This window comes from Bos indicus x Bos taurus, chromosome 11, assembly GCF_003369695.1.
Source record: "Bos indicus x Bos taurus breed Angus x Brahman F1 hybrid chromosome 11, Bos_hybrid_MaternalHap_v2.0, whole genome shotgun sequence".
Classification (NCBI taxonomy): Eukaryota; Metazoa; Chordata; class Mammalia; order Artiodactyla; family Bovidae; genus Bos; species Bos indicus x Bos taurus.
This window is the reverse complement of record NC_040086.1, coordinates 45,959,989-45,987,270: the sequence shown is the minus strand read 5'-3', so window position 1 is coordinate 45,987,270 and position 27,282 is coordinate 45,959,989. Positions and strand designations below refer to the sequence as shown.

General features: G+C 44.8%; 1 protein-coding gene across 4 annotated transcripts in view; it reads right to left on the bottom strand.

Moving 5' to 3' along the window:
* CHCHD5 (coiled-coil-helix-coiled-coil-helix domain containing 5) overlaps positions 1–26,925 on the bottom strand; it is a 31,632-nt gene extending 4,707 nt beyond the window's left edge. The window contains exons 1-4 of one of the 4 annotated variants that reach the window (XM_027555454.1): positions 26,523–26,726; positions 24,828–24,968; positions 24,580–24,745; positions 20,658–20,836 (exon numbers count right to left, since the gene is read on the bottom strand). In XM_027555454.1, coding sequence (XP_027411255.1) covers positions 20,813–20,836; positions 24,580–24,745; positions 24,828–24,968; positions 26,523–26,524 — 333 coding nt within the window. In that variant the 5' untranslated portion in view covers positions 26,525–26,726 and the 3' untranslated portion in view covers positions 20,658–20,812. Of the gene's footprint in view, positions 1–20,657; positions 20,837–23,777; positions 23,934–24,579; positions 24,746–24,827; positions 24,969–26,522 lie in introns of those variants that run through there. The other 3 variants (XM_027555453.1, XM_027555452.1, XM_027555455.1) reach the window with 3 other exon arrangements.
* Positions 26,926–27,282: the final 357 nt, after the last annotated feature.

Below are 27,282 nucleotides of genomic sequence, written 5' to 3'. Positions count from 1 at the left end.
TCATTAGCCATTGCCCTAGGTCTCTGTCTATCAAGACACCCTGGTTGCCACTGCAAGACTGCTGCCCGTTCCAGTAATTATGTCCACCCTGCCTCTGATGGTTAAGTGCTCCCACTTGCCTCTGCTATTTCAGAATCTCGTGATTTCCAGTAACACCAGGGAGTCCAGTTTGCTGTTACCGTGTCTTACTGTCATCCCAGCCTATGGAGGACCCCACCAGTGAATTTTTCACTGCCACAAGTGCACTTTGTATCACATAAGGATTAAAGGGCCATGATGTTTGCAATTTATTCTCAAATTGTTCTGGAAAAAAAATGTTAAGAATATACATAGAGAACAAACAATAAGGCAAGGGAGGTAAAATCTTAGCAATAAGAAAATCTGAGTCTGTTTTTTTGCTTAGTCACTCAGTTGTGTCTCACTCTTGAGACCCCATGGATTGTAGCCCACCAGGCTTCTCTTCCCATGGGATTTCCCAGGCAAGAATACTGGAGTGGGTTGCCATTTCCTTTTCCAGGGGATCTTCCTAATCTAGGGATTGAACCCAAGTCTCCTGCCTGGCAGGCAGATTCTTTACCACTGAGCCACCTAGGAAGCCCATTGAGTAAGGGTATATGGGTGTTTTTTATATGGCTCTTTGATCACCTTTCCCATTTTTTCCGTGGTAATTGAGATACTCATGCTTTCTTCCTCTTATGTCAGATTTGATCCTTAAATGTTCAGCAGAAAATTTTTGTAATAGAGTGGCACACAATACTTTCCAGGCAATTTCTGGCTACATTTCCTTTCTAATTTTTAATGCATCTCCTTTAACCTTTTACTTTCTTTTTCTTTGATCAGGCTTCTGAAGAAACAACTTGGGACTAAGCCTTCTAAGCCTTTTATTGCTTGTTTTTATTTCCTGTTTCATTAACATTAGAGTTTAATTTTACTAATCCCCTCTTTTGTGTGTGTATGTGTGTGTGTTTACCTCAAGACCTCAGACTTGGACCAAACAAAATCTTTTTCCCTTTATACTCTCATCATTATTTTTTGAATGGCCTGCTTTATTTATTTTTTGAAATAATACAGGGACTTCCTTCGCTGTCCACTGGTAAAAACTCTGCACTTTCAAAGCAGGGGGTGTGAATTTGATCCTTGGTAGGGGAACTAAGGTCACACATGTTGTGAGACATGGCCAAAAAATAAAATATAATAGAACAAACAGTTGCACAGTCTATGTCCAACTTAAGAACTGGAAAAAATAAGCTATATTTCTATGACTTTGAACAATTAGAGTGTTATCGATTTGATTGTATTTTAAATCATTAAATTGCATCTCAGATTTTCTTTTTTTAAGTCCATCTTTTGGGACTGTATATGAAAACAAGAGGATGACAACATGGCCTGAATGACTGTTATCAAGAAGTTCTTCTCCAAAACTTTATTTTCTTTCTCCAAAGCTTTTTACACTTTCAGTTCAGTTGCTCAGTTGTGTCCGACTCTTTGCGACCCCATGAACCGCATCACGCCAGGCCTCCCTGTCCATTACCAACTCCCAGAGTCCACCCAAACTCATTTCCATTGAGTCAGATATGCCATCCAACCATCTCATCCTCTGTCGTCCCCTTCTCCTCCTGCCATCAATCTTGCCCAGCATCAGGGTCTTTTCAAATGAGTCTGCTCTTCGCATCAGGTGGCCAAAATACTGGAGTTTCAGCTTCAACATCAGTCCTTCCAATGAACACCCAGGACTGATCTCCTTTAGGATGGACTGGTTGGATCTCCTTGCAGTCCAAGGGACTCTCAAGAGTCTTCTCCAACACCACAGTTCAAAAGCATCAATTTTTTGGCGCTCAGCTTTCTTTATAGTCCTACTCTCACATCCATACATGACCACTGGAAAAACCATAGCTTTGACCAAATGGACCTTTGTCAGCAAAGTAATGTCTCTGCTTTTTGATATGCTGTCTAGGTTGGACATAATTTTCCTTCCAAGGAGTAAGTGTCTTTTAATTTCATGGCTGCAATCACCATCTGCAGTGATTTTGGAGCCCCCCAAAAATCAGGTCAGCCACTATTTCCACTGTTTTCCCATCTATTTGCCATGAAGTGATGGGACCAGATGCCATGATCTTCGTTTTCTGAATGTTGAGCTTTAAGCCAACATTTTCACTCTCCTCTTTCACTTTCATCTAGAGGCTCTTTAGTTCTTCTTCTCTTTCTGCCATAAGGGTGGTGTCATCTGCATATCTGAGGTTATTGATATTTCTCCCGGCAGTCTTGATTCCAGTTTGTGCTTCATCCAGCCCAGCGTTTCTCATGATGTACTCTGCATAGAAGTTAAATAAGCAGGGTGACAATATACAGCCTTGACATACTCCTTTTCCTATTTGGAACCAGTCTGTTGTTCCATGTCCAGTTCTAACTGTTGCTTCCTGACCTGCATACAAGTTTCTCAAGAGGCAGGTCAGGTGGTCTGGTATTCCCATCTCTTTCAGAAATTTCCAGTTTGTTGCAATCCACACAGTCAAAGGCTTTGGCATAGTCAATAAAGCAGACATAGATGTTTTTCTGGAACTCTCTTGCTTTTTCCATGATCTAGCAGATGTTGGCAATTTGATCTCTGGTTCCTCTGCCTTTTCTAAAACCAGCTTGAACATCTGGAAGTTCGCTGTTCACGTATTGCTGAAGCCTGGCTTGGAGAATTTTGAGCATTACTTTACTAGTATGTGAGATGACTGCAATTGTGAGGTAATTTGAGCATTCTTTGGCATTCCCTTTCTTTGGGATTGGAATGAAAACTGACCTTTTCCAGTCTTGTGGCCACTGCTGAATTTTCCAAATTTGTTGACATATTGAATGCAATACTTTCATAGCATCATCTTTTAGGATTTGAAATAGCTCAACTGGAATTCCATCACCTCCACTAGCTTTGTTCGTAGTAATGCTTCCTAAGGTCTGCTGCTAAGTCACTTCAGTCGTATCCAACTCTGTGCGACCCCAGAGACGGCAGCCCACTAGGCTCCCCCGTCCCTGGGATTCTCCAGGCAAGAACACTGGAGTGGGTTGCCATTTCCTTCTCCAATGCATGAAAGTGAAAAGTGAAAGTCAAGTCGCTCAGTTGTGTCTGACTCTTAGTGACCCCATGGACTGCAGCCCACCAGGCTCCTCCGTCCATGGGATTTTCCAGGCAAGAGTACTGGAGTGGGGTGCCATTGCCTTCCTAAGGCCTACTTGACTTCAAATTCCAGGATGTCTGGCTCTAGGTGAGTCATCACACCATCGTGATTATCTGGGTCATGAAGATCTTTTTTGTATAGTTCTTCTGTGTATTCTTGCCACCTCTTCTTAATATCTTCTGCTTCTGTTAGGTCCATACCATTTCTGTCCTTTATTGAACCCATCTTTGCATGAAATGTTCCCTTGGTATCTTTAATTTTCTTGACGAGATCTCTAGTCTTTCCCATTCTGTTGTTTTCCTCTATTTCTTTGCACCTATCACCGAAGAAGGCTTTCTGATCTCTCCTTGCTATTCTTTGGAACTCTGCATTCAAATGGGTATATCTTTCCTTTTCTCCTTTGCTTTTGGCTTCTCTTCTTTTCACAGCTATTTGTAAGGCCTCCCCAGACAGCCATTTTGCTTTTTTGCATTTCTTTTTCTTGGGGATGGTCTTGATCTCTGTCTCCTGTACAATGTCACGAACCTCCATCCATAGTTCATCAGGCACTCTGTCTATCAGATCTAATCCCTTGATCTATTTGTCACTTCCACTGTATAATCATAAGGGATTTGATTTAGGTCATACCTGAATGGTCTAGTGGTTATCCCCACTTTCTTCAATTTAAGTCTGAATTTGGCAATAAGGAACTCATGATCTGAGCCACAGTCTGCTCCTGGTATATATAGAGCTTCTCCATCTTTGGCTGCAAAGAATATAATCAGTCTGATTTCTGTGTTGGCCATCTGGTGATGTCCATGTGTAGAGTCTTTTACACTTTACATGTTTATTAATTTTCCTCAATTTTTTTATTTTGGAAAACTTCAAACCTATAAATGTTGCAAAAATAATACAATATACCCTTTACTTTGATTTATTGTTAGCCTTTTTATACATGATTTCTCTATAGATAGCTAGATATGTTTGTGTGTGTGTGAGTCACTCAGTCATGTCTGACTCTTTGCAATTCCTTGGACTGTAGCCCGCCAGGCTTCTCTGTCCATGGGATTCTCCCAGCAAGAAAACTGGAGTGGGCTGCCATTTCCTTCTCCAGGGGATTTTCACAACCCAGGGATCAAACTCAGATCTCCTGCATTGCAGACAGGTTCTTTACTGTCCAAGGTACCAGGGAAGCCCCTTGATTACATATAATATGAATATATACATGTATACATGTGAATGGTAAATATAGGCATATATGTATACACCTATATTTATAGGTATATAGATATATACACTGACATTTTTTTCTGAATTATTTGAGAATAAGTTACATTTCTTATTGGAATTCATGCCAAGGCACTTCAATGTTTTTCTCCTAAAGAATTCTTATATATTATATATCATAATTCTCATATATTAAGCAACTTTTTTTTTTTTGCCAAGCCATGTGTCATGTGGAATCCTAGTTCCCTGACAAGAGATGGAACCCACACCCTTGGCAGTGAGAGCTTGGAGTCCTAACCACTGGACTACAGGGAAATTCCCTATTATTCTCATATATTAACTCAGTATCATCATCAAGTCCAAGTTATTTAACATTTATTATCTAATATACAGGTGTCTCAGTGGTAGAGAATCTGCTTGCCAGTGCAGGAGATGAAGGAGTCCTGGGTTCTATTCCTGAGTCAGGAAGATCCCCTGGATGGAGGAAATGGCAACCCACTCCAATATTCTTGCCTGGGAAATCCCATGGACAGAGAAGCCTGGTGGGCTACAGTCCAAAGAGTCGGACAAGACTGATCGACTGAGCATGCTCACATGCCAATATTGTAACGGCTTGGAGATAATCCAGCAATGTGTCTTTTGCACCAGTCCCTGAACTTTTTCTGTCTTTCATGACACTGGCATTTTTGAAGAGTCTGAAATGTTTGTTTTGCAGATGCTCCATGTAGATTTGTCTGAGGTTCCCTCTTTCAAGCGGGGTCATGAATGAGAGGCTTATGGTACTGCTGTGGAAACATACAGTTGTGGAACCTGAACTCTGAGGAGTGTAGGGATAGAGCACACTCTCTAAGAGACTCTGGGCTTAGCTTAAGTATGAATGATGAGATGAAATTAACTAAACACACTGGCCATTGGGAGCAAGATCACTCCACACCCAGGTACAATGATATGGCCTCTAGAAAGAGCAAGGGGGCAGAAGGAAATGACAGGTTGGGGAAGATGATGCTTTTAGTTCTAGATGGCGAATATTCCCTTTGAAAAATCTGAAGAGAAGTCTATATAGTCCAGGACTTCCCTAGTGGCACAGTGGATGAGAATCCACCTACCAATGCAGGGGACATGGGTTTGGTCCCTGGTCTGGGAAGATTCCACATGCTGTGGAGCAAGTAAGCCCATGCGCCACAACTACTGAGCCTGTGCTCTAAGGCCCACGAGCCGCAACTACTGAGCTTGCGCACCTAGAACCTGTGCGTCACAACAAGGGGAGCCACTGCAATGACATGCCCAACCACTGAAACAGAGTAGCCCCAGCTCGCCGAAACTAAAGAAAGCCCGTGTGCAACATCAAAGGTCCAGTAACAGTGAAAAATAAATTAACTAAAAAAAAAATTCAGGTAGTCGGAGGAAGCCTGTGGCAGAGATCCGGGCTCAAGGAAACCATCTGTGACCTAATGAATTGTTTGAAATTCTCTATAACAAATTACATCCTTGCAGAGAGTACAGGATAGCAGAGGCCTGGTTTAAGCCTTGAAGAATATCACCAGGGGTGGGAGCAGGTGAAGGGATGGCCAGAGAGGCAGGAAGAGGCCTGCAGAAGTAAAGAAAGACATGGGAATACAAATTTCAGGGAATGAGGAGCAAGGTTAAAGGTTAACTCTGACACTTGTTAAAATGGTTAAAAAAAAAAAAAAAAGACTTTCCTTGGGACTATTGCAACAGGAGTATTGCAAAAGGGGACAGAGATCTGACTCAACTCTGAACACACCAGGACAAGGGGGATTTATAGCCAAAAGGCAGCTTGAAGGGCTCAGTGGATAGAAAATGACTGAGAGGAGACTTCAAAGGATTCTTGTTAAACTGACAGCAGAATTCTTGCTGTTAAGGCAGGTGAAGGACATACATATCAAAGGTGGGGGATGAGGAAGTTGATCACTTCTCAAAAGTCAGGGCTCAGTGCAGTGCTCAGTTACACCTGACTGTGACCCTACAGATTGTAGCCCACCAGGCTCCTTTGTCCATGAGATTTAACAGGCGAGAATACTGCAGTGGGTTACCATTCTCTTCTCCAGGGGATTGAACCTGAATCTCTTGAGTCTCCTGGGCAGGCAGATTCTTTACCACTAGCACCAACTGAGGGAATTCTCCCTAAATTAATTCAGAGGATTCTTTGCTAAGACTAGGCAGTGCAGGTTGGACATAGGATGGCAGCCAAGGTTAAGATTTAGTCAAGAGAAGGCCTGGGAGAAACTGACTTAAGTTTTGTTTTGTTTTGCCATTTGCATGGATGGACCTAGAAATTACCATACTGAAGACTCACAGACAGAGCAGACTTGTGTTTGCAAAGGGAGGGGAGAGAAAGGGGAGGGTTGGACTGGGAGTTTGGGGTTAAGTAAGTAAGTAAATATGGAGAAGGCAATGGCACCCCACTCCAATACTCTTGCCTGGAAAATCCCACGGATGGAGGGGCCTCAAAAGTCAGGCACGACTAAGCGACTTCACTTTCACTTTTCACTTTTCACTTTCATGCACTGGAGAAGGAAATGGCAACCCAGTCCAGTGTTCTTGCCTGGAGAATCCCAGGGATGACGGAGCCTGGTGGGCTGCCATCTATGGGGTTGCACAGAGTCGGACATGACTGAAGCAAGCAGCAGCAGCAAGTAAGTAAGAAAGTGTTAGTCACTCAGTCGTACCCGACTCTTTGCGACCCCATGGACTGCAGCCCACCAGGCTCCTCTGTCCATGAGATTTTCCAGGAAAGGATACTGGAGTGGGTTGCCATTTCCTTCTCCAGGGGATCTTCCCAACCCAGGGATTGAAGCCGGGTCTCCTGCACTGCAGGCAGATTCTTTACCGACTGAGCTACAAGGGAAGCCCTGTTTGGGGCTAACAGATGCAAACTGAAACTGACTCAAATTTGATCGAGAGAGTGTCAGAAGGCAACCAGTCACAAGTGACCAAGACGAGGACTGAAAGGTACTTACTGCATGTGGGGGTCACTGTGGCCTAAGCCAGAGCTGTAAAGAGTGTAGGGATATTTTTCAAATGGTTATATGTATATACATACTGAAAATACTTAAATAGGTTATTTTTTATATCCATATAAAGAAACATTATGTAGCCATAAAAAGAATAAGAAACTTATTTAGATACTTGGGTTTCCCTGGTGGCTCAGACAGTAAAGAATCTGCCTGCAAAGTGGGAGACCCAGGTTTGATCCCTGGGTTGAGAAGATCCCCTGGAGAAGGAAATGGCAACCCACTCCAGTATTCTTGGCTGGAAAATCCCATGGACAGAGGAGCCTAGCGGGCTACAGTCCATGAGGTCTCAAGGAGTCAGACACAACAGAACACACACAGACACATTTAGATACTTACAATGGAATGATTACCAAGTTAAATTTTTAGGTGGAAAAGATGTAGAGATTAACATACTAAGTGAGGTAAATCAGACAGAGAAAGACAAAATATCACATGATATCACATATGTAGATCTTTAAAAATGATACAAATAAACTTATTTACAAAACAGAAATAGACTCACAGATATAGAAAACAAATTTATGGTTACCAAAGGGAAAAGTGGGGGAGAGGGAGGGATAAATTAGAGGTTTAGGATTAACATATACATATACATATACTGCTGCTGCTGCTGCTGCGTCGCTTCAGTTGTGTCCAACACTGTGCGACCCCAGAGACGGCAGCCCACCAGGCTCCCCTGTCCCTGGGATTCTCCAGGCAAGAACACTGGAGTGGGTTGCCATTTCCTTCTCCAATGCATGAAAGTGAAAAACGAAAGTGAAGTCGTTCAGTTGTGTCCGACTCTTAGCGACCCCATGGACTGCAGCCCGCCAGGCTCCTCCGTCCATGGGATTTTCCAGGCAAGAATACTGGAGTGGGTTGCCACTGCCTTACAATGTTGTATTATTTTCAGGAGTACAGCAAAGTGATTCAATTATATAAGAGTATTTCAGATTCTTTTCTGTCTCAGGGTATCACAAGTTATTGAATATAGTTCCCAGTACTACACAGTAGATCCTTGTAACAACTATTGAACTATATTCAATATATTGAACTATGTTCAACTATTGAACTATATTCAATAACTTGTGATGCCCTGAGACAGAAAAGAATCTGAAACATTCTTATATCATTGAATCACTTTGCTGTACTCCTGAAAATAATACAACATTGTAAATCAAGTATACTTCAATAAAAATGGTTTATTTTGAAAAAAATGTATAATATTAATAATTTAGCATTTCTATAAAAAAAGAAGATCAAAATACACATACAGGGACTTCCCTGGTGGTCCAGTGGCTAAGACTCCAAGCTTTCCATGCAGGGGGACCAGGTTTTGATTCCTAGTCAGGGAACTAGATCCTAAATACTGCAACTAAGACCCAACACAGCCAAACAAATATATTTTAAAAATACACATACATACATGTGGGAATGTGCATTTACTGGTGTATACCTAAGATGCCTCTTGAAAGATACACAAGAAACTGGTAGCATACGTTTCCTCTAAGGAAATGAACTTGATGAAGCAAGGGTTAAAGGGAGATTTTTCAGTAGATAGCTTTTTCTACCCTTCAAGTTTTTGTATTATGTGTATTTAAAATTAATATGTAAATATTCTTCTTGAGATCATACTATAATTATAGTACAATTTGCATTTTATTGGCCATCTTTTCAGATAACAATATAAGGAGATCTCTCTTCTTTTTTATTTATTAATTTATTTTTGGTCATGCTACATGGCATGTGGGATGTGAGTTCCCTGACCACGGATGGAATCTGTGCCCCCTGCAATGGAAGTGCAGAGTGTTAACCACTGGACTACTGGGAAGTCCCTGTCTTTGTTTTTAAATTATATGCATCCCATTTTTTGTCCAATGTTTTCAAGTTTTTATTATTGTGAATTAGATTTCAAGATGTGTTCTTGTACATTCACATGTGTACACTCATGATTTTTTTCCCCCCATTTTTGGCTGTATTGCATGGCATGTGGGATCGATCTTAGTTCTCTGACCAGGGACTGAACCCACATCTCCTGCATCGGAAGCACAGAGAATTAACCACTGGACCACCAGGTAAGTCTGTGTATACTCAAGATTCTGTAGCATAAATGCTTACAAATGGAACAAGATACTTCCACATTGCTTTCCAGAAAGGCTGTTCCAGGCCACACACCTCTCCCTTCCACACCAGTGTGTTCCTAGTACTGTACCTATTCTATAGCCCTGTGCATTGTCCACAAATTGTGCAGGGTACCTTTGTGGCAAAGACAATACTGAGTGCTCACTTGCTTTGCCTCCAGGACAGACAAGTAGGCCACATTTCCCTGCATCCCTTACCATGAGGTGAGGCTGAGTCCTGGTTAGTGGCAGTAAAGATATACACCAGCACTTGCACATCTGGCTTCTAAAAACCCTCCCCGTGATCAAGTTCCTCTCTCTCTCTCTTCCTTCATCTGCCTGACCTGTGCAGAAGTTCAAGTGAGGAGCTCTCCGAGCCCAAGGGCATTAGGTTGAGCAGAGAAATAAACTTTTACCAGGGGACTTCCCTGGTGGTCCAGCGGTTAAGCCTCCACACTTCCAATCAGGAGTCCCAGGTGGGATCCTTGGTCAGGGAACTAGATCCCACATACTACAACTAAAAGTTCACATATCACAACAAAGAACGCTGCAACTAAGCCTGCTGTAGCCAAATAAATAAATAAAAATGATTATTTAAAAAGGGATTATGGATACATTAATGTTTAAAAAAGAATTTTACCATCTCTCATTGTTGTCCCCTCCCCTCTCTCTTTCCTGGGAGTGGATCCCATGCCCTGGACCTGGAACCAAGTCTTTGCTCAAATGTGAACTTCTCAGAGGGTATTCCCCACCACCTGACCTAGCACAGCCTCCTGCCCCCTGCCCTATATATCTGAGCAACTCTGAGGGACATGGCTGTCTTCTGAGGTAAGCTGATAATTGCACCTCCAATGATCCTTTTTCCCTAGATGATGGTGCAACCTTGAAAAACCGGCTGGAGCCATTTAGAGCAGAGGTGAGGGAGAACAGTGGTCAAACACTGGGCCCTGAGACTTCAGCTCACCACTCCACCACCACTCTGGGGCCCTGTGCCTCACCAGGACAATGCTGGCCATATTTCTCAAGCTGAAGTCCTTAGAGTAGTCTCTGAAGCCCTGCACCATCTGGGCATCCTATTCCTGAACAAAGGAGGTGATCAAAGCGTGGTGATCACCTCCTTCATTTATTCTAAAATATTTATTGAGGGACTTCCCTGATGGTCCAGTGGTTAGGGCTCCAAGCTTCCATAGAAGAGGTCACCAGTTCCATATTGGTTAGGGCATGCGAGACTCCACAGGCCTTGCAGTGTGGCCAAAATTAAAATTAAATATATATATATATATATATTGGAGAAGGCAATGGCACCCCACTCCAGTACTCTTGCCTGGAAACTCCCATGGACGAAGGAGCCTAGTGGGCTGCAGTCCATGGGGTCGCTGGGAGTTGGACACAACTGAGCGACTTCACTTTCACTTTTCACTTTCATGCATTGGAGAAGGAAATGGCAACCCACTCCAGTGTTCTTGCCTGGAGAGTCTCAGGGACAGGGGAGCCTGGTGGGCTGCTGTCCATGGGGTCGCACAGAGTCGGACACGACTGAAGTGACTTAGCAGCAGCAGCAGCATATATGTATGTATATGTGTATATATATATTTAATTTTAATTTTGGCCACACTGCAAGGCCTGTGGAGTCTCGCATGCCCTAACCAATATGGAACTGGTGACGCAAGGAGATCCAACCAGTCCATTCTGAAGGACATCAGCCCTGGGATTTCTTTGGAAGGAATGATGCTGAAGCTGAAACTCCAGTCCTTTGGCCACCTCATGTGAAGAGTTGACTCATTGGAAAAGACTCTGATGCTGGGAGGGATTGGGGGCAGGAGGAGAAGGGGACGACAGAGGATGAGATGGTTGGATGACATCACTGACTCGATGGACGTGAGTCTCAGTGAATTGTGGGAGTTGGTGATGGGCAGGGAGGCCTGGCGTGCTGCGATTCATGGGGTCGCAAAGAGTCGGACATGACTGAGCGACGGATCTGATCTGATCTGATGGGTTTTTCTGGTGGTCCAGTGCTTAAAAATCCACCTGCAATGCAGGGGACACAGGTTTGATTCCTGGTCTGAGAAGATCCCATATGCTGCAGGGCAACTAAGTCCATGCACTGCAACTACTGAGCCTATGAGCTGCAGTTACTGAAGCCTGAGTGCCTAAAGCCTGTGCTTTAGACAAGAGAAGTCACTGCAATGAGAAGCCGGAGCACCGCAACTAGAGAGTAGTCCCTGCTCTCAGCAACTAGAGAAAGTCTCTTGCAGCAACAAAGATCCAGCACAGCTAAAAACAAATAAATATTTAAAAAAAAAAAAAACACCAAAATATCTACTGAGGATCTACCAGACATTATTCTCAAACCTTTCGATATACCAGTGAACAGATAAGACAAAGATTCCTTCCTGTTCAAGTGGGAGAGACAGAGAATACGCAATAACACTAATAAGTAAGGTAGGTGAAGAGGTAATAGGGCTTCTCCATTGGCTCAGCAGTAAAGAATCTGTCTGCTACTCAGAAGACATAAGAGATGTGAGTTCAATCCCTGGGTTGGGAAGATCGCTTGGAGGAGAAAATGGCAAACCCCTCCAGTATTCTTGCCTGGGAAATCCCATGGGCAGAGGCGCCTGGAGTGCTATGGTCCAAAGAATTGGACACGACTGAAGCAACTGAGCACACACACACACATGCACAAACACATGAAGAGGTGATAAAGGGAAAAGAGCTGGTTATCTGAAGCACAAGGCAAGAGGTGGTGTCCATGCTAAGTAGGGTGGTAAGAAGGTGACATTTGAGAAGAGACTTAGAGGTGACAGTCATGTGTTTCTCTGTGAAGGTTCCCAGCAAAACAATGAAGTAAAGGCCCTGAGGCAGGGCCACGCCTAGAGCAGTCCAAGAGCAGGAAAGAGACCTTGTGGCTGGGAACTTGGCAGGAAATGAGGTCAGAAGGAGTGAGTGAGGAGAAGGGTGCCCAGATGGCCCAGGGCTTCGGAGGCTACTCTGTGGATTTTGGTTTTTGCTCTGAGATGATGTACATTTGCAGTTTTAGATGGAGAGGTGACAGATATTCTGACTTACATGTTTAAACGATCCCCTTTGGGGACTTCTCTGGCAGTCCAGTGGTTAAGACTTCCAATGCAGGGGCCACAGGTTAGGTCCCTGGTTGGGGGACTAAGACCCTGCATGCCGCATGGCACAGCCAAAAAATGTAAACAATAAAAGGATCCCTCTGGCCATTGTATTAAGAACATACTCAGGGTAGGAGGAAGGAGAAACTGGAGTAGAAGGGACAAGGAAATCCAGCTTTGAGGGATGGTGGCTCTGCTGGATTTGGGAACAGGGGATGCTGAGAGGTAGTGGGATTGTGGATATATTTTGAGGAAGGAGTCAATAAGATTTCCAAACACATTGGATACTGGGTGTGAGAGAAAAGCAGGGTCAAGGAGGCTCCCAAGGCCTTTGACCTGAGTGGCTGGAAGAATGGATCTGCCTGATTTAGGAAAAGCAGGAGTGGAGCAGTTTTAGGAGCAGAACCAAAGGTTCAGCTCTGAACACTGTAATACTGAGATGTTAAGACATAAAACAGAAACATGGGTAGGCAATGGATAAGCAAGTCTGGAGTTTCAGAGAGATGCCTGAGTGCAGACTGCCCCCTGAAGTGGAAGCACGGAGACCTAACCACTGGACCACAACCAAATTCCCTGCCACTGTTGCTGTTGCTATTTCTCCCCCAATCTATAATTTGTGACTCAGAGTAATGAATCCTCCTTTGCTGCCTCACTCTAATGCAGCTTCAATGTGTAACTTCAGTACACTGCAGTTGTATGTGAACAGTTTGTCTTTGCAGATTAACTGTTGTGCTTTGCACTGGGACAGTGATGGTTTAATTTTTAACATTGTGAATATAGTGACTTTGTTTCCTAGGAGTTAGGATAATGAAAATGAGAATGATTATAATACCAATGCCATGGACTTCCCTGGTGGTCCAGTGTTTAAGACTCCTCTCTTCCACTGCAGGGAGCGTGGGGTCAATCCCTGATCCAGGAACTAAGATCCCATGTGCTGCACAGCATAGCCAAAAAAAAAAAAAAAAAAAAACCAACAATGCCAGCATGATCCAAATAGCACCTAAAATACAGACTAAATGTTTATGTGGGCTTCTGAGGTGGCTCAGTGGTAAAGAATCCACCTACCAATACAGGAGACACAGGTTCAATCTCTGGTTTGGGAAGATTCTCTGGAGAAGGAAATGGCAACCCATTCATTCCAGTATTCTTGTCTGGGGAATCCCATGGACAGAGGAGCCTGGGGGGCTACAGTCCACGGGATCACAAAGAGTCGGACATGACTGAGCACGATGCACAAATGGAAGGACACATATAACTGAATTAGGAAAGTGAGTAATCAAAATAGAGCAGACTGTACACTGTACAGAAAAGAATCTGGGATTGCACATGGTGGAAAAGAGTATCTGAAAGCACATGTGGAAATTGAAACTCACAAGTTCAGGACGAGATAGGCAAGTTCTTCTAAATCTAGCAAAAGTGCATTGGTTTTTCTCCCCAAAAGACACCAAAGCTCAGCTGAAAACAGCAGCCACTGAATTGACACAAACAAGCACAATTAGTGCATTGTTCCCTTGGCTGTTCTATGAAACTGAGAAGAATTACATTTCCTCATTCAGATACTGCAACTAAAATATCTTGTGGGCGAACAAAAGGGGAAATGCTAGAGCATAACAGATGTGTTGGATCCTTACAGTGCAAAACTGATTCCAGCAGCTCTCCCCAATGATCCCACGTTGCACACAGACTCGGCCAAGGCATGGCAGCCACAGCAAATCCTCCCCTACTGATTAGATTCTTTGATTTGAAAACTGGAGTTTCAAATAATCTCTTAAATTTCTACCAAGGTTGCCATGAAATTGCAGAAGACAAAAGATTGCTGATCTCTTATTTAAATACAAACTGGTGGTGGTGGTTTGGTTGCTAAGTCACGTCCAGCTCTTGTGACCCCATGGACTATAGCTCACTAGGCTCCTCTGTCCATGGGATTCTCCAAGCAAGAATACTGGAGTGGGTTGCCATTTCCTCCTTCAGGGGATCTTCCCAAGCCAGGGATCGAACCCAGTTTCCTGCACTGCAGGTGGATTCTTTACCAACTGAGCTACCAAGACTTTGTTTATTTATCTGCATATTTGGCAGAAAACGCAATTGTAAATTTTGGCAAATCCCATTCAGTGTATAAACTCTTTACCAAAGAAAATGAAAAGATGTTAACCTGCTAAGCATCCTGGACATATTTTGCTAAAAAGAGATGTGATTACTTCCGTGATATTGAGGATTTCATAATGCACAATTTTGTCATTTTGCCACTTCCTCAAAATGTTAAGAATTTAATGGTTTTTTTTTTTTTTTTTTTACTTTTCTATTACATAAAATTCACTTTGCCTCAAAACTCTACTCTCAACAGGCCCACATCACACTGATTCCTTGTGTCAGGCCAATGTGATGACATCAAGCTAAACATTCTCTCAACAAAAGCTTTGAAAATGGAATCTTGAGGATTCTGTTTTACCAATAAATGAAAGAAAACAAGACACCCTGAAGACTACAGGCAGTTTACAGAATTATTACTGGAAAAGGAAACAGAAAAAGCAAAAACTATTAAATACTGTACCATCAGACAGGAAGAAATAGGTCATTATTCTGTATAGGTTATACATCTACTTTAAAAAAATATTTACTTTTGGCTGTGCTGGGTGTTCGTTGCTGCACATGGGGGCTACTCTTCGTTGTTATGCCATGGCTTCTCTTATTGCGGGGCACAGGGGCTTCAGTAGCTGTGGTGCATGGGCTTAGCTGCCCTGCAGCATGTTGGATTTTCCTGAACCAGGGATCAAATTCGTGTCCCCTGCCTTCGCATGATGATTCTTATCCACTGTGCCATGAGGCAGGTCCTATATCTACTTCAATTAGTACTATTTTATTTGCCGTCTTCTTTTTTAAAGTCTCGCATTTCTATATGCTGAGAACATACATGCTTCCCTGGACCAGGTTTCCTGTGGCTTGCACACTGCCAGGAACAGACTCTTTGGAGTTGCTCTTTTTCTTCATTTTTCCCATCTGCATTTCCCCCTTTTCCTTGCCAGCACCTCACACTGCTGCATCGCAGTTACCACTTTATCCTCAATGTTGTCTTACTGGGAAGTCAGAGATTTTGCCTTGGGGCTATCTACCCATGCTTGGCAGCCAGCACAGGCCAGAGACGGTGTCCAGGCCTTGGCCCTTGGGAGACTCAGGAGGGTGGGTTCCCCTTATTGCACAAACTTGTCTACGTTCTTGACACTTTATTACTGCTTAATGCTTTTTAGAGTGACACCCTTTCCTTTTGACTGGTTGAACTGACACACCTTGCATCCCATAATTTCTGGCCCATCAGAGGAGGAGGAAAGGATGTTAAGTTATTTGAATCTGACCTTATTTCTATGTCACCACCTCACTGGTAAATATTCACTGTGTTAAAAGAAATACTATGGTGGGCTTCCCTGGTGGCTCAGTGATAAAGAATCTGCCTGTCAATGCAGGATACACGGGTCCGATCCCTGATCCGGGAAGATCCCACGTTGTGGCGCAATGAAGCCCGTGTGCCACAACTATGGAGCCTGTGCTCTAGAGCCTGAGAGCCTCAACTATTGAATCCACATGCTGCAACTACTGAAGTCCGAGTGCTCTAGAGCCCATACTCCGAAACGAGAAGCCTGTTCACCACAACTAGAGAGTATCCCCCGACTCACTGCAACTAGAGAATACCCACACAGCAACGAAGACCCAGCACAGCCAAAAATACAGTTAAAAAATATATATTGTGACACTCATAGGCTCCCAGAATCTGCAAATTCTGTTTTATCAGGGGCTTCAGAATAGGGTCAAAAACTTTCAGAACCTTGTTTCCAAATTAGTGTCATAAAATGTAGTCCATCAAAAATTAGGAATTCCACCAAAGCAGTGGTTCTTGATTGCATATTGAAATCAATTTTGAAATTGGTATTTAGGGACTTTCCTGGCAGTCCAGTGGTTAAGACTCCAGGCTTTCAATGCTTGGGGTATGGGTTTGATCCCTGGTTGGGGAACTAAAATCCCACAGGCCTTGAAGCCAAAAAAATAAAAGAAAAAGAAAAAAAATCAATGTCTGGGTCTTTCCCCAAGAGATTCTGATTAAACTGGTCTAGGATGTGGCAACAGAACTTTTTTGAAAAGCAGCACATTTTATGATAAAAGCTAGCTTGCTTTCTTTCAAGACTGTCCATTTCTTGAGAGATCTGGCTTCTATTTGCACACATTCTGCCTGAAAGTTTTTGATGGTATAAATGAGGTATTTATCCTTTGAAGATAAATGCTGACTAAACTGTTTATTATCATTCACATAGTGAATGATTATCAACTAAGTATGTTCAGTGACAAGTACAAAATGCTCAGTTCAACCATCAAAGATGAAAATAATGATCCTTGAAGATGCTGCTCATTGAAGATGCTGCTTCCTGGTTCACATACTCCTACCTCATCACCTTCACACTTCGACTGGAATTCTGCCTCCTCAGAATTCTGAGCGTTGTCAGCTCACTCAACCATTTCAGCATCCATGCCTGCCCTTCCCCACACTCTTCCCAGTTCTTACCCGCTTCATGCCCACCATTTCTCATTGGCCTCCTGGGTTGACTATAGCTGTTCCTTGTGAACTGAGTCAAGCATTTTGAAGGCATTCTTACTATCTCAATACTCCCACCAACAGTGGCTGTAGTGTGATGTGGTGATGGCATCAGGAGTGACAGGCAGCAAAGGTGGTCAGGATACTGGTGGCTGCTGATGAGGCAGCCATGAGACAGGAACAATAGCAGCTGTGGCCACAGAAGTGAATGGTCACAAGGTGGAGACCACTGAAAAGAACTCAGTGGGTGAAGCAGCCAAGACAGCAGCTCTTTGCTGGAGAACTTTCTACAGAGCTCACCCCAACCAAGTGTGTGGCAAGCAGGAAGTGGCAGGAAATTAAAAACCCAACCCTTGGGACTTTGTTGGTGGCCCAGTGGTTTAAGACTCCACACTTCATTGCAGGAGCCATGGGTTCCACCCCTGATTGGGGGAACTAAGATTCCGCAGGTCAAACTAAGATAAAAATAAAAACAAAGCCCATCTCCTTAGTTCAGTTCAGTCGCTGAGTCGTGTCCGACTTTTTTCGACCCCATGAATAGCAGCACGCCAGGCCTCCCTGTCCATCACCAACTCCCGGAGTTCACTCAGACTCACGTCCATCCCCTTAAGCAGCCCTCAATCAAATAAATGGTGGGGGTCAGTGTACAGACACCCTCACCACTCGAGTGGGAAACCTATTTCCACCGCTTCCCAGATTTCCAAGAGGATGAAGCTGTTGTCCCCGGTGGTAACTTGCTTGCTAATGCACCTCTGATGAGCTGCCTTCCCATCCCTGTTTCATTTCCCATAATCCTTTCAGTGCTTTCTGGGATCATATCCCAAATCCTTGTCCCAAAGTTTGTTTCTGGGGGAATCCAAGCTAAGCTAATGCATCATGAACCCAGGATTATGATTCAAGCACATATGGCACATAACAAAAACAGACCGTATGCCAAGCCATAAAGTCTCAACATCTTTCCAAAGACTGAAATCATATAAAATGTGTTCCCAGCTCAACTGCAATTAGACAAGGTAACTAGAAAAATCTCTGTATGTTTAGAAATTTAAAAACATAATTTCAAACATGTAAGTGATCTGAGATCAGTTAAAAAAGCAAAATAGCTGTGCTTTGAGGAAAGTTAAGTGTGTATATTAGAAAATGGAAAAGGCTGAAAATCAGTGAGCTAAACATTTAAAAAGTAGAAAACAAAATCAAATCCAAGAAAAGAAGGATTTAACAATAAAGAAGAGATTTAAATTAAAAACAAATATAGAAAGTGGGCACCAACAAAGCCAAGAGTAGATTCTGTGAAAAGATTAATAATAGATACATTCCTGTCAGGACTGACAAAGAAAAAAAGGAAGAGGGCACAAATAACCAACATCAGAAATGAGAAAGGGGACGTCCCTGGTAGTGCAGGGGTTAAGACTTTGCCTTCCAGTGCAGGGGATATGGGTTCAACCCACACTTAGTGGGTTCCAGCTGCATCTTGGCTAAACAGAAGCAATATTGTAACAATTACTTTAAAAATGGTCCACATCAAAAAAAAAAAAAAATCTTACCCAGAGCCTAGGTGGGAACTAAGATCCAACAGCCCGGCAGTGTAGCCAAAAAAAAAAAAAAATGGAAATGAAAAAGGGGCCTTTTGTTACAGATTTGATTAGACCTTAAAAAGATAATGAGGATATTAGCAGGACGGTGGCCATGGAAGTCGGAATCCGCTAAGGAGTGTGTAACAACTCACCTGCCGAATCAACTAGCCCTGAAAATGGATGGCGCTGGAGCGTCGGGCCAATAAAAAAAAAACAAAAAAACAAAAAAAAAAAAGAAAAAAAAAAAAAGATAATGAGGATATTAAAAACAAATTAATAACAATTTAAAAATTCAGATCATGTGAAAAATTCCTAGAAAATATATTTTACCCAAACAGACACAGGAATGGAAACTGTGAAGTTTCTGTGGGCAAATATGGGCAAAAATTAATTGCAGGCAAATGCCATCAAGAGGCAGTCTTCCTTCTCCCTGCGCCTTTAACCTGGGTTGGCCTCATGACTTATTTGACTAATAGAATGTGGTAAAGGCGGGAACTTTTTTTTTGCTCTCTTGGACCCCTGAATAAAAGTACAGTGTTAGTTGCTTAGTCGTTTTCAACTCTTTCCAACCCAATGGATTGCAGCCCACCAGACTCCTCCATCCATGGGATTTTCCAGGGAAGAATACTGGAGTGGGTTGCCATCTCCTTCTCCAGGAACCCTGAGACCCACCTATTAGGAAGCTGGTCCAGCCTGTTAAAAGAGAGGCCCCTTAGAGATATTCTAAAACAGTCTCCACCTCCACGTTGTTCGTTCTTACCACTTCTTTTAGTCACTTGGAGAGAACCCCACAGCAGCCTACTCAAGTAGAGAGGGCTAGGCTGAAAACATACACAGAAATCTGAGGGCTCAACCCACAGCCCAGGGAAACTGAAGCTGGGCACAGAGAGCCACCGAGACCCACACCACCCTTTCAGGAACCACAGGAAGGGAGAACAATTCACTCTCCACTACCTGGGTTTTCTTGTCTGGGTTTCATGGCGTCAACCTTGGCTGCATAGGACTTCCACCCTGGCTCCTAAGCCAACTAACAACGCCCTTTGTTTCAGGAATCAAATCCCCTGGAGAGACTCCCGGCTCATTTTTCCAAGCCAGAGTGCAAGCTTTAGGATCTGGTCAGCACTGCGTGCGACATGAGTCCCCTCAAAAGAGGAACAACTTATCTGAATAGTGAAGCTGGGTGCAGGCTCTGGACTCGCTCTCTCCTGCACACCTGCCCATCCACCCTCTGCCCTTTAGGACTTGCCTCTGCAGGAAGATGGATCAACCAACTGTGCCAGTAGAGGCTGTGATCCTGAAAACAAAGACGAAGAAGCTGCAGTAGCCACAGCTGGCACCTACCCATCCCCTGAGCATACTCATCCTGTGTGCTGAAGGCTGCTCACTTCATTCCCTGCTGCCCTCTGCTCAGTTTACCACTGAGCCACCAAAGAAGCCAGGGTTAGACCCTGGAAGGATGGAAACCATGACAGAAGAGAAGTCCAGGGCGGCAAACCCTAAGCCACATCCTTCAATGCAGATGTTTTCAATACAAAAGCAAGTATTTTCACCTGCACTGCCTCATGCCCCGTGTCTATCACCCAGCTGGTTCTGAATTCAGGCGGCAAGGAGGTCTGTTATTTATTGCCCCCAAAGCCTCAAGGAAACACTCAGTGAAGACTTGGTAAATGCTAGAGCTAAAGAGAGAGAGAGCTCTTCTCCACATCCATGCAGCAGGAACCAGGAAACGGATGTTGGCAGAGCTAAGGACAGAAGAGGGGTCGTCTTAACCCTGGTGAACAGTTGGCATGGCTTGGCTGGTGCCCCAAGACCCCTTTGGTACACTTGGTTAAGGTGGGGAAATGGGACCCCCTCAGGTGCTGAAGGCAGGACTCAAGCCTGGTATACAGTCTTTATACAGTCTTTATTGTGAATCTTGATGTCCAGGGAAGCCAGGCCCACATCCAGGGCCCTCAGCACTCCACCTGGCCATTCTTCAGGGGAGGGGACATCCTGTGGCCAATCACTCATGTCCAGTTTTCCTACAATCCGAAGGGTCCTCAGGAGGCAGGAAGTGGGTGTGCCTGAGGAAAAAAACACATCAGAGTCTACCAGCACCTCTTGTGTGCCTGGCTGGCCCTGGGACCATGCTGGGGAGACTGTGTAGACACAGCAGAGGCTGCCCTGGCAGAGCTCAGACTGGAGGGAAAGGGCATCAGGTGATGACCTCAGCTGTCTTCATGTGAACACCTCGGGAGCAGGGAATTGTCACTACTGGGGTCAGAAATGCAGCGTTCTGTTGGGTTTACAGAGGACCTGCTGTGTACATACAGGATTGTGACAGGTTCCAGGGACCCAGCAGTGGACACAGACACACATCTCTGACTCCAGGGAGGGACAGATAACAAGTGAACAAAAATTCGTTAGCTGATAAATCCCATGAAGAAAACTACGGACTTCCCTGGTGGTCCAGTGGTTAAGAGTCTGCACTCCCAGCTTCCACTGCAGGGGGTACGGGTTAGATCCCAAGTCAGGGAACTAAGATTCCACATGCCTCTCAGACAAGAAAAACAGAAAAAGGAAAGGAAAGACAAAATAACTACAACAGGGTGAAGAGGAGAGTTGTGTGGTGTGTGTGTATGGTGGTACAAGTAGTACTTTATGCGGTCAGCTAAGCTAATAGATGTCTTTATACTATGTTATACTAAATGAGCCTGTGCGTTTGCTATTTTGGAGACCAGAGGATACAGGAGGCCTGAATCTCAATGCCCCCCTCAAAGAGGAAAAGCTACAATTGGGATGTTAAAACAGGGAAAGAGAGGACACTGAGGAGGAGCTGGGTGTGGGGTTAATTACTTTGAGTGCACTGGAGAACCACCTGGCTTTAAAGGAGCAGATGTGACCCAATTTCTGTTTTTAAAAGCTCCTCTGGATATCGCTTATGTGTGGAATCTAAAAAATGGTACAAATGAACTTATTTACAGAACAGAAATAGACTCACAGATGTAGAAAACAAACTTACAGTTACGAAGAGAAAAGGGGAAGTGGGGGATAAATTGAAATAAAACAGATTGTGTGTGTGTGTGTGTGTGTGTGTATATATACACACACACATATATACACATACACGAAAAAATCAGTGATAGTCCATAGACTGGCTCCTCTGTCCATGGAATTCTCCAGCTAAGGCTATTGGAGTGGGTTGCCATTCCCTCCTCCAGGGGATCTTTTCAACCAGGGATTGAACCTCTGTCTGTGTCTCCTGCATTGCAGGCAGATTCTTTACTGTCTGAGCCACTAGGGAAGCCCATATATATATATATATATATATATATATATATATATATATGTATTGAACAGATAACCTACTGCATAGCACAAAGAACTCTGTTCAATACTCTATGATGACCTATATGAGAAAAGAATCTAAAAAAGAGTGGATATATATTAATGTATAACAGATTTACTTTGCTGCACAGCAGAAACTAACATAACACTGTAAATCAATTATACTTTAATAATAATTTAAAAAACAAATAAATAAAAAGCTTGTTTGGCTTCAAGGGGAGAGTAGACTTGAGGACCAGGGCAGGGGTGACCACAGGAAGACAAGGGTGAGGCTTGGTTGCCCACTCAGGGAGGGAGGGAGGGAGGGAGGAACTGGCCCTGAGATGGGAAGATGAGGTCTTTCCCAATAACTTGAAAGAAACGTCACCAACATATGATTAACAGTACTCTTGCCTGTTAAATCCCATGGGTGGAGGAGCCTGGTAGGCTGTAGTCCATGGAGTCGCTAAGAGTCAGACATGACTGAGGGACTTCACTTTCACTTTTCACTTTCATGCATTGGAGAAGGAAATGGCAACCCACTCCTGTGTTCTTGCCTGGAGAATCCCGGGGATGGGGAAGCCTGGTGGGCTGCCGTCTATGGGGTTGCACAGAGTTGGACACGACTGAAGCGACTTAGAAGCAGTAGCAGCAGCAGCAGTATAAATAGTATGCAGTCCTTAATGAATATTTTTTGGAAAGAATTAAGTCTGTCTCACAAATGACTCAATTGGGATTTGAACTCATCTCTGCCGTATGGAAAAAAACCACTGACTACAGGATCTGGTATAAGGGCAGCTCCCTAGTCTTTAGCCAAGAACTCCTCTGAAACTGGCAACAGGAAGAAAGCAGTTACAAGGGGAAAAATATAAGCCATAGTGGAAGGAGCTCAGGGATCCTGGGAGCAGGGAGATAGGCCACAAGGGGAGGTTTCCTGAGGGAGGGGACATCTAAGCTGGAAATGGAATGAGTCAGATGGAGTAGGAAAGGGCAGTCCAGGCAGAAATAGTGAGACAGAAGCTTAGCAGCAGGCAAGTTTAATGGGCATTTGAATAACTGCACGTTCTCTGGGGTGGGAACGCAGGGCTTGAGGAGGATATGGGGAGTGGGAAGGTCAGAGGCCACATCCTGCAGGGCCCTGGAGGCTGTCCCAGAGTCGGGGAAGAGGGGTAGACTAGACCTGGTCAACATAAGCACCATGAAAAGGTTTCTTTTTTTCATTTTATTACTGAAGTGTAATTGCTTTACAATGTTGTGTTAGTTTCTGTTATACAACAAAGTGAATCAGCTATATATATACCTATATGCCCTTCTTCTTGAGCCTCCTTCCCACTTCCCCATGAAAAGGTTTCTAAATAAAGCAGTACATTATCAGATTTCCTCTGGAATCACCCTGGGACCATCACAGAGAATGGATTGAAAGAGCTAAGACAGAGCATGGAGGCCCAAGAGCTTCTCTTCTGGGCTGGAGAAGAGAAGATGGCGCCCCAAGAACTGAGAGAGGGGGGCAAGTGAAGGGGGATTGAGAGGGAACTGGTGAAAGATCTGACTTTCACCTTCAGAGCTCACAGTACAGTGGAGGAGACAGTAAATATCTAAACCAGCATTTCTCAACTTTTCTTTTTTTAAAATTACTGCCTCCCCGCCCCAAGGAGTCTTTTCGAACATTCCAAAAAAAACAAAAACTGCACCCATCCATGACATTTTAATACCATAGATATATTGTGCATCTGCTTATGTACTTTTTACATTAAAACCAGTTATGATTTTTTTTTTGCCCCATCCCTGCAGAGCTGAGAGGCAGTGAGGAGGAGAGAGGGGACGTGGGTAAGGGAGGAGGCAGATCGGGTCAGCCTGGAAAAGAACACAGAGAACCAGCAGAAAGCTGGGATTCTGTTCTCAATGTGGATCAGAAGCTGCTGAAGAACTTTAGACAAAGATGTAATGTGATCAGTTTTCAGTTCCTAAATGTTATCTCTGGCCACTGCATGGAGACAAAGTAAGAGGGGGGCTTCCCTGATGGTTCAGTGGTTGAGAAACTGCCTTGCAATGCGAGGAACACCAGTTTGATCCCTGATCCAGGAAGATGCAACAAAGCCTGTGGGCCACAACTACTGGGCCTATGCTCTAGAGCCTGGGAGCCACAACTACTGAGCCCATGCGCTACAACTACTGAAGTCCGAACATCTAGAGCCTGTGCTCTGCAACAAGGCAACAAGAGAAGCAACCACCACAGCCAAAACCTCAAAAAAAAAAAAAAAATCTTTAGAAAGGTAAGAGGGGATTCAGGGAGACCAGGGAGAAGGCTGAGGCAGGTCTCCTGGTGGTGGAGGTGGCTGGACTAAAGCAGGGGCTATGGAAGGGGTGAGAGAGGATTGTGTCCCGATGTCCTGGGGTCAGGATACATGGTGAAGCTCTGTGTGGGGCTGAGGGTGACTCCCTGGTCTTTGAGCAACCAGAAGGATGACCGGGTGGGATGAACTGCTGAGCCCCATCTTACCTCCAAGGTGGAGGGTCTATGTGTCGGTTGCACCTGCTCTGCACACTGCAGGAATCGGCGCACATGCTCCGCACAGTTGCCCATGGCGGCCTCATTCTGTCGAAGACATTCCTCAAAGGCCTTGAAAGGCTCCGAACAGGCCTGGCGGATCTGACGGATGATTGGGCTGCGGGACGCAGGGTATTTCAAGCCAGGGAGACTTCCACTCCGCTGCCCACCCCCACTGTCCCGTACTTGCCCACACTCACTGGGCGGATGTGCACTGGGCAATGCTCATCTTAAGGTGGTGACAGTCTCGCTGCCATGACTCCGGTTTGGCTGCCACACACTGGCCATACTGCTCCAGCTCCCGGCTGCAGTAGCGAGCAGTGATCTCCAGGGCTGCCTGCCTGTGGGACATGATACACTAGGAACAGTCCAGGCAGAAGGCAAGAAAAGGGAGCACTCAGGGGCAGGCACTTGGCCCATTTTGTTCACGGCTGTACCCCCAGTGCATATAGCAGTGTTCAGTATATAGTGAGTGTTCAAAAATCATTTGTTGAATGAAGGAAAGTGTATGTGTGTATCATCCCATTTTAGATACTTTAGAAGACAAGCTATTAATGGCTCTTGTTTTTTAAAAGCATCTGCTTATACCAATGCATCCAATGAAAAGATTAAGACACAACAGAACAACTGAAAAAACTGCCTATACTTTTACTGTTCAAGTATTCATATTTGTACACTGCTTTTAGCTATTACCATTAGGAAAGAAAAATCAAGATCATTTCTAAACCTAAACTAAAATTTAAAATTCTGTTCTTAAAGACTTTCAGAAAAGAAACAACACTACATGTTCTTACTGTCACATCAAAAAGATGGTTCTGCTTGTTTGTGACCTTTCCTACGTTAATAAACAATAAACAAGAAACGCTTTTTTAAAAAGGGAGGTAGTTCTGATCAGAGTCAGGAGTGGGACTGGGGTCTTGGGTAAGTCTGAAAGTTTGAAGAATCCTGGAAAAGGGCCAGGGAGTAGAGAATTAAGCATGAGCCTTGGGGATTGTGGAGCAGGCTGGAAGCTTCTGGGGAGATAGTGAAGGCCCTGGAAAAAAAAGTCTGATTATCTAAGGCAGGTTTTAAGGTTCCTGGAAGAAGGGTCTTGGGAGTCCCAGCATGCAGAGAAGTCTTAGGGCCTTAGGACTAACACCTAGAATTCTCTGAGAGAACCTGGGAGCCCTAAATGAGTTTGAAGGCCCTAAAAGTGAGGTTTAGAGGTCCAAATGGGTGACCTCTTGGGTTCTGGGGAAGGGTCTCTTGACCAGAAGGTTTTAGAGATGAGGCCTGAAGACACGGGTACTGAAAGTGAGACCTGAAGCCCTGGTGCGTATTTGGAGGTTCTGGGGGAGGTCTCAGGCTCCTAGGAGCATGACCTGGAGGCCCTGGGTGAGGGCCAGGGCTCTGGGGTAAATCTGGAGGGTTCTACAATTGAGCTTTTCCCACCCTCAGGAACACAGTCTGGAAATCCAGAGAGAGATCAGAGGTGTGGGCCTTATAGGTGAAGTCTGAAGTACTGGACAGATCTGAAAAGTTCAACAGGTACAGTCAGATGATCCAGGGGGAGGAATATGGAGCTCTAAGGACAGGCTTATTAAAAGTCCTAGAGCTCCTGGGACAAGTCCGGAGTGGTAGGGATACAGGGTGAGTGACCAGACCTGGGGTTTCAGGGGCAAAGTTTGGGGTGTTAGGAGACTGGACCCAAAAGAGGAGTGGAATTTAAACGCTCAGAGAGGGCTCTGTGAACACGCAGAGAACTGGGGCCTGTGAAGGACAGAGATGAATCCTGAGGCTCGAATCTTCAGGGAACAGAGAAGTCAATCCTTCTCGGGGTCCTGGCCTAAGTCCAGAACACTGGGGAAGACGAGGAGTACGGGGGTAGGTACGGGGTAGGCGATCCAGCTACTCACATCCTGAGGCCGATGCTGGAGGAGGATCAATGAGGAAGAATAGTCCCGCCTTTTCCGATATCAAGTTGTCATGGCGGCGCCCGCCCAGCCTCCTTGACTCCTACTTTCGGTAGGAAATCCCCTTCCCAGCAGACCCAAAGAATCATGGCGGCGCCCTGCGTAGCGGCTTCCGCCTCCGGCCGGCTGGGGTACTTGATGCCCATCTGTTTCCGGCTTGCCCTGGCTGCGTGAGGAATTCCCTGGAAGTATTGGGAAGTATCGCGGTACCTCCGCCATACTGGGAGTGCGGTGCAGATTTGCCGGACGGCGGCACTTTGCCGTCGCCGATCGCTCTCTAAGCCTCCCGATTGGAGCTGGTGGCGAGCGGCTTCCGCTGCCGCGACCCCTCAACATGCTACTGTTCGCTGCTTGGTTGCGCTCTGTGGCTGCCTGCTGCTGAGTGCTCGGACGGGGAACCTGACCCCTGAAGCCGCGCTGCACCTTCGATCTGCGCATGCGCTCCTCCGCTGCTCCGGAGGCTGGTCCTGCGCGTGGCCGAGTGGGCGGGAAGGTGGAAGTCACTCCAAGAGCTGTACCCTGGAAGTCTCTCCTGAGACCTGAAAGTCTCCTTTACTCAAGCTGGGTTACCCAGGCCGTGACCGCTACCCGGGGCATACACTCTGAATCTAAGGACGGACGCTGAGTTTTCATCTCGGGTCCCTGTCACCATGGGGGAGTTAGTTCAGTTCAGTTCAGTCGCTCAGTCGTGTCCGCCTCTTTG